Source organism: Vanacampus margaritifer, chromosome 19, assembly GCF_051991255.1.
Source record: "Vanacampus margaritifer isolate UIUO_Vmar chromosome 19, RoL_Vmar_1.0, whole genome shotgun sequence".
Taxonomy (NCBI): domain Eukaryota; kingdom Metazoa; phylum Chordata; class Actinopteri; order Syngnathiformes; family Syngnathidae; genus Vanacampus; species Vanacampus margaritifer.
Window position 1 is genome coordinate 13933018 of NC_135450.1, and position 7725 is coordinate 13940742.

The 7725-nt window shown below is 39.4% G+C and overlaps 1 protein-coding gene across 2 annotated transcripts in view; it reads left to right on the forward strand.

Moving 5' to 3' along the window:
* jag2b (jagged canonical Notch ligand 2b) overlaps nucleotides 1–3682 on the forward strand; it is a 61132-nt gene extending 57450 nt beyond the window's left edge. For both annotated transcript variants that reach the window (XM_077552837.1, XM_077552838.1), the window contains one exon: nucleotides 558–3682. In XM_077552837.1, coding sequence (XP_077408963.1) covers nucleotides 558–1117 — 560 coding nt within the window. In that variant the 3' untranslated portion in view covers nucleotides 1118–3682. The remainder of the gene's footprint in view (nucleotides 1–557) is intronic.
* The last annotated feature ends 4043 nt before the right edge of the window (nucleotides 3683–7725 follow it).

The window sequence follows — 7725 nt, forward strand, 5'->3', positions numbered from 1 at the left end:
CGATTCTCATAAGAATCGCGATTCTCATTTAGTACGATTTAGAATCGATTTTAAATGTCCCAAAATCGTTTTTATTTAAATAATTTTAATACGGTCTTCCCTTTGTTTGTGTGCGCCTTTATTGGGAGCGCTGTTCATGTTGTACCCGATTTGGCCACTTAGGGGGCAGTGTGGTTCCACGCGGTCTGATACACTGTTAAGTTGCAGCCACATTCGAGAGTAGAAGGAAAAAGTCACGATCAAGTTATTCTAATAAAATTTTTTTTTGTTTTTTTGTTTTTGCAGTGTGGTGTCTTTTGAGTGATAAAAGTGCCGCGAGTAGCGCGCTAATTAGCATTAGCGAGTCAGACTGGAGTAAATCATTACGATTCCTTGCACATCTATAAATTGAAGCATTGTTAATCAAATCGGTCTTAATCGAAAATCGATTCTGAATCGATATATATACTTTTTTTTTTTTTTTTTTTCGGTCATGCCCTAAATGGCTTTAGAACCACGTTTACGGCATTTATCAAACCAGCCCCCCCCGTGATTCCGTCATCTGTCCGTGTCAACAGACTACCTGCTGCCTCTGCTGTGCGTCGTCTTCGGCCTGCTCTGCCTCTTCTGGATCATCGTTTGCGTTTGGTGGACTCGCAAACGGAGAAAAGAGCGCGAACGGAACGTGCGCTTCCCGGCCGACGACAGCGTCAACAACCACTGGGAGCCGCTCGGCCTCGTGGCGGGACGTCCGCTACAGCAGCAGCAGCAGCAGCAGCTGCTGAAAGAGAGCAACAGGGAGGCCGAGCAGGAGCGCAAAAAGCTCATGGGGCCCTTCAATCGGACGTGTGATGATGAAGAGGAGGAGGAGGAGGAGACGGAGGAGGAGACGGAAGGCGAGCCGGAGCTGGAGGAGGAGCCGCGCGGGGCGGCGGCGGCAAAGCAGCCGGTTTATAAGTACTCAAAGGCTGCAGTGCAGTCGAGCGGGAGCGGGGGGCTGATTTGCACCACGCACACTTCCAGTTCGCCCCTCAAAGCGCCCCACCGGACCCCAGGCTACAGCCCCAAAGACAACCGCTGGAAAAACGTCAGCGCCGTCATGACCGGCCAGAAAGACGTCAGAGACCATTGTGTATAAGACATTTCAAGCGCAGACTCGTTGAGAAGGAAGTGAGAAAGCTGCCAGGCAGCCATTTTGTTTTTTTTGGACTGACTTACCTGTGGGAAGAAAACGGCTTTTGTGTTTCAAGAAGCCATTATTTGCTTTGTGATCATATTTGTCAGTCACCGGACATTTTGTTTTGAAGGCAGCACAGTGGACGTATTTTATTTCATTTTATTTTTTGCTTCGATTTGCCTTTTTTTTTTTTTTTCTGGATATGCCGAACTGAAATGTAACAGTTTCCAGGAGGTAAAAGAAGCCTGCTGCAATTTTTGTTCAAATAAGACTCATTGGGAAGTAGAGAAAAAAAAATCGTTATCATTTGTTTATTTTACAGACTGTTACGGTTTTGAATAGTTAAGGGGGCGTATACAAATTCAAAAGGACCCGCGAGGGTTTTTATTGGGTTGTCGCTCCCTCAAATCCGCCACACACGCCAGCCTTACCAAAATACTCGGCTTGGGAGGAAAAATGGAGGACGAGACCCCAGTGCCTACTTTGTGGCCTTCGCTCATTTTCTCTTGTTTCGAATCGTCTTGGCTGAAATCTCCGTTTTGAGGATTTTCTTTAGCAGTATTTGAGTTGGTAGCAAGTGCCTTTCTCCGTCGCGCTGCCCCCCCCCCCCCCCGTTTGACCCCTCCTTGTTTTCCAAATCTCAAATGTCTCCGCGTGCACTCAAAGACTTCCATTTCGCAGCAACGCCATTCAAGGTATTCGAACCCAAAACGCAAACGATTACTCTGTACATACGTGTAAATACGAAAAAAAAGAAAAGAGGAAAAAAACGGGAGTCGCTGTGTATATTTGAAATAAGTAACTTAAGACAAGTCACACATTTTTATTATTATTATTATTATTGTTATTATGATTAATATTATTTTTATTTTATTTTTTACAAAGCCATTCCTTTTATTTATGCCAGTCAAAATAGGCAGGTTTTATATGATGTCATATCCAGAGTCACACAGTAAACAACCTTTACAATTTGAGGTACCGCCGATGAAGGACTTTTTGAAGGGTTTAAAAATGGTTTGTTGCAGGGAACTTTATTTTGTACTTATTTTTTTTCATTGTCAACTCGGAAATGTCCGAATCTGTGCTGTATTTTGCGTTCTGAAATTATTGTTAATTTATTCCTTCTTACGATTTAAAAGTTGACGTTAACCCAAAGATTTTTTTTTATTTTTTTTTTTTTTTACGATATGTTGTATCACACATTCTGTTAAATATTGCGTTTGTAAAAAAAATAAAAATAATCCACCCGTTTCATCCATCTCAGAGGGCGGCCATTTTGTCACTCACCGCCACCAGAAAATGACATCACGGTCGCTCAGGGCTTAAGTAACGACCAATCACGGCTCAGCTTGCGAAGGTCACATGACCAAACTCAAAAAAAAACAGGTGAGCTGTGATTGGTCGTTGCCTGAAACTTGAGTAACTGTGATGTCATTTTCAGAGGTGGCAAATCAAGGTCCAGAAAGTAAAAACGCTGCCATAGTTTGGCTTTAGCCTTTGGCGCTAGCTAGCTAGCTCTCTAACTAGCTCCAATGCTGCTCGTTTACCTGCTAGCGAGCTAGCTAGCAAAAGAAGCTGGCAGGCTTTTTACTTTCTGGACCTGGATTTGCCACCTCATTTTCAATGGGCCGTGAGTAACAAAATGGCCGCCCCCTTGAGATGTTTAGACTAGTGAGGGCGCATACAACATGTCATTGTAAAGAAAATTTTCAGGTTGAGTTCCCTTAATGAGTGGATTTTTTTTGTTGTTGTTGTTGTTTGGCCCGATATAACAGCCTTAAAGCGCAAACGCGAACCATTTCTAAGCCCGTCATAAACCCTTTTTGTTTCAGGTGCCTTAAATGTATGAAGTGATGCATTATTTGTGTAATCAGTTGTCGTCATTTTACGTTTTTTTTTTTGTTTTGTTTTCACAAGTCGTTTAACTCTTTGAAACGTTGTGTGTTCTATTGTGGCGTGTTTTATTCGCCTTTTGTAAAGTGCTTTCCTTGTCTCACTTTGCTTTCGTGGAGATTTCTGGCTAAACGGGACAGAATTGAAAAAGGAAGGCGGCGAAACAAAAGGGAAATCGAAACTATCCGCCGCGGCTCTTTGACGGTTGTCGCGAAACGTTGGATGGCAGTAGGTCAAATGTGGACAAAAACGCATTATCGTCATGTTTGGTTTCAAGGCTTTAATGAAGGGAACAATGTTTGCAGATGTTACCTTGCAAGTGTGTTTGTTTCAGTTACCAACTCAGTTTAAAAAAAAAAAAAAATTAAAAAAAAAAAAAGAAAAGGCTCATATCAAAGTTTAACCCGTTTTTCCACACCATGTAAGACCGTCATGCTTTTCTGTTAATGGGACACAGCAAAAATAAAGAATTAAAAGCGGCATCACTGCTGGTGTAAAAACTGAATATGCATATTTTTCATGTATTCTTATCCCCCCCCCGCCCCTCCCTATCATTTTGTACAAAGAAAAGGTTTTCATTCGTTTAGTGACTGTTTCATTGGCAGTTATTAAAGCTGTTTTGACACGTTTTCATCACGCGTGTAATATTTGCTTTTCTGCACAGACTAAACAAAATAACAACTCAAAGGACTTAAGTGGGGGTGTGGGGGGTTGGTCTTAGACTGGCCGAGTCAATCACCAGACCTTAACCCAATAGAGAATGCATTTTACCTCCCGATGAGAAGACTAAAGGGAGAAACCGCCAGAAACGGAAAGAACTGAAAGAGGCTGCGGTAAAGGCCTGGAAAAGCTAACTGCTCGGTAATAGGGGTTATGCTATGGAGGACCAAAACGGCCAAAATTCAAAATAAATAAATGACAAAAAGTGAAAATAAAAACGGATGTAAAAAATATCATTCAGAAATTACATTTTAAAAAATATATATATGGAAATAAAATATATATATGTGAATAAATAAAAAATGAGATTCAAAAAAGAAATGTAAAAACATGTCAAAATAAATACTAAAATAAATAGAATATAATTAAATCAAATAAAAACGCTCGGATCTCACATTTATTTCTTGTTGCAGATGCACGGCCAGGTCGAAATGTTATTCAAATGAGGGGGGCGGTCCTAAGCGTGTCTTGGGTTGGACCTCGACTTGTTGTCCAGCAACTCAAGTCAGTAAGTTGTGGTGGTGGTGACAGTAGATAAGATTGTCGATAGGACCGCCCCCTCATTTGAATAACATTTCGTCCTGGCAGAGCGTCTGCAGCATGCAATAAATAAATGTTAGAGCAGAGCGTTTTTATTTATTGATATTTAATTCTGTTTGTATATTTATTTTTGTATTTATTTTCGAAATTTTTTGAATCTCGTTTTTTTTTTTTACTATTTTTTTACTTTATTTATGGGTATATTTTTTGATTTTATTTCAATTTATATATATTATTTTTGTATATATATATTTTTTATCATAGTTTTTATATCCGTTTTTTTTTACTTAAAGTCATTTGTTTATTAATTAAGTCATTTATTTATTTTGAATGTTGGCAGTTTTGGTCCTCCAAATGTTTAAAAATGATTTTCCTGACTTGAAAAACTTCGATCTGCCCAATCCATTTGCCCTGGTTGGCCTCCCCCTTGACTAAAGCAGGTGAGCCACAGTTGCCATGGCAATTCCACAGTCACTATTATTGAAGTCAATGCGCCCATCCACACGGATTTCGCAGCTCTTCACAGCAATTACAGGCCATCGAGTGCAAACTGAGATAATACGCTTGTAAGCGTTCAGCCGTTCTCTCAATTTCACTTTTTGCGCCGATCAGCAGAATTCGATCCACTTTGTGGAAGGACCCCAACGCGTGTTCGTTCCCATAATCCACCGGTAATTACGCATACATGAAAACTTCCCATCCCTCTATATTCATCCTCGCCCACGTCTGTGTGGGCGAGGATCAAATCGATCCCGAATCGCTCAGCGGCCTCTCTCGCCCGTCTTACTACACCAATAGAACCTCGTCTCCTGTTCTGGGCCCATCCGGGCTGCGCCAATGGGGAGGCTGGCCTGATGTTTCTGCTCACGTGAAGATGTGAATGTTTCATGAGTAATATTATGATGCTGAGCAGGGGTGGGCCGGGACACCGACTCCCACGGGGGCTCACGCTAATGGGACCTTCCGTAAGATCAGATCGACTTACACAGAGGAGGATCATGTTTACGGAAATATAGTGTACACGTACGGAAGCGTATTGCATTCACTTGAAGAAAAAAAAAAAGTCCTGTTTTCTTGACTAATTTTTGGGGGGAGCTTTGTTTTTTGGAGTATTTTTTTTCTTTTTTTAAAAAATATATTTTCCTCTGTTTTTCCAGAATATTTTTTTCTGTTTTTCAGAATATTTTTTTTAAAGGGTTTTCCCTAAGACACATTCATTCCTTTATTAAGAGCCAGTAAGTAAACATGACCATCTTATTGCATATGTATGCGGAAAAGTGTCGGCTTCCGCTATTAGCGAGCCTACAAGTCACTTGAAGTTAAAAAAAATAAATAAATAAAAAATAAAAATAAATAAATAAAATAAAATTAAAAAAAATAAAAATAAAAACACTCTAAAAAAACAGAACACCAGCTCTGTTTTTGGGAATAATTTTTTTCCTGTTTTTGGGAATAAATTTTTTCCAGTTTTTTTTTTAAATAATTTTTTTCCAGTTTTTTTTTAAAATAATTCCCCCCCCCTGTTTTTCTTAGTAATTTTTCCTCCTGTTTTTCAGAATATTTTTTTGACCAAAAAAAATCAGTACAACATAAAAATATTCAGAAAAACAGAAAATGAAAGAAAAATACTCCCAAAATTTTTTAATTTGTCAGAAAAACAGGAGTTTGTTTTTTTTTTCTCAAGTGAACCCAAACGCTTCCGTATTGTGTAGATGTAAAAAAAAATATATATATATTCTAGGGACGCTGTCTAAGGGATATCAAGCAGTATTTTTTTTTTATTATTATTTTAGTGAAAGTATACCCACGGGCCAAATTCAGCTACACGACATCAACGCAAAAAAACATCAAATCATGTTTATCTACTGTCATTTCCTGGCACAAAGTAGTCTTTAACTCCTGTACATCCTGTGCGCATCAATACGCCACACCGACCCCAGACTGCATCAGTAAACTGACACCAGACTGGAGCGTTAGCCAAGGACGCCGCGTACGCTGTACGCTAGCTGTAGTACTACACTGAGCTTGCACATGGAAAGCTACAACAACAAAACATTTGCTTTTTCAAAGATGAAAACACACAAAACACATGTTTGCGCCATGAGTGAAAATTGTCACTAAACAAGAAAGACACAAACGGTTTTTTATTTATTTATTTTTTATTTATATTTCAATTACTGTATGCTAACGCTTAAAGTAGCATTAGCTAACAATGCCACTAGCGAGAAGTGAAGCCTTCAGCGGCAATTTTAACGTCCGTTTTCACATTATTTTCTGCCTCTGCGGAGAAAACGCCACAGTGTAGATTATGAAAGTGTACCTAATAAAGTGTCCAGGATGTGTACATGAAATAAATCGCTCTTGTTGCTGATGACATGGCTGCGTTGCGGTACGTTAGCCGTGGGTGGTCATTTCATACTCTGACAGCAAAAAGGGCAAAGGGCAAAGGAGGGTAAACAAACTGTGAATGTGAAACGCACACATGAAGCACACTGCTTTGTGTTGGTCACTTGAACAATAAATAGAGAGAAATTAGTCCCAAAAAAAAAAAAAAAGCAGAGCAGGAACTCATATATCGAAGTTATAGACATAAATACGCAACAATTCTCCTCGCAATGTTTGTTGCTACGTACTGTGTGCATGTCTGTTTGTGCTTCTTGCTCAAATGTCAGCGTGCGGTGCAACCCAATCCCCCGTACAGTGACATGTGCAAGGTCAATTTGCGCCTTCTGAGCTTGACTGACATTACAGAGTGCAAAATACTGTCAGGAGTTTAAACGAGACAAGGAGTCTCCAACACATACTGTAATAACTTAAGACGACTGAACGCGTCCAAGATATTCTCAGTCTACTCCTTAACCCAACACTTAAGGGCACTGTCTTCTGCATTGCTAGCTAGCTAGCTAGCACAGGGTATTCAAAATACATATCTTAAAAGGCTACAAAATCCGATGAATCAAAAGTCCATTTATTGACTGTCTGTTAGGTCACATGACGATGTCATTTTCTTTCAAAATAGCGCCCAAGCTAAAATAGAATTTGATCTCCAGAGTTTGTAAGAGCGAAAGAGTAACTAAACATAGGATAAAAAAAATAACAATAATCACATGAATACTGATAAGTGACATTTACATAGTTAATGTGGCACTTCCTGTATTAAGCTCTTATTCTGAAAGACAAATCACACCACTTCTTGCAGCGCAGAATTTAGTTGCTCTGTCTACTAGCTAGCTAGTTTGGTAGCGAGCTAGCTAATCTATTAGCTCTACTAGGGTAAAACTTTATATTTATGTGAGCTTTATAATGTATTTTTTTTTTTGTAGAAGTTTCTTTTCCTGTGTGTTTGGCTCCCCCTGGCTGTTACACTGTTTTGTATTATTGTTTGTTCAATAAAAAAAAATAAAATAAAATATTAG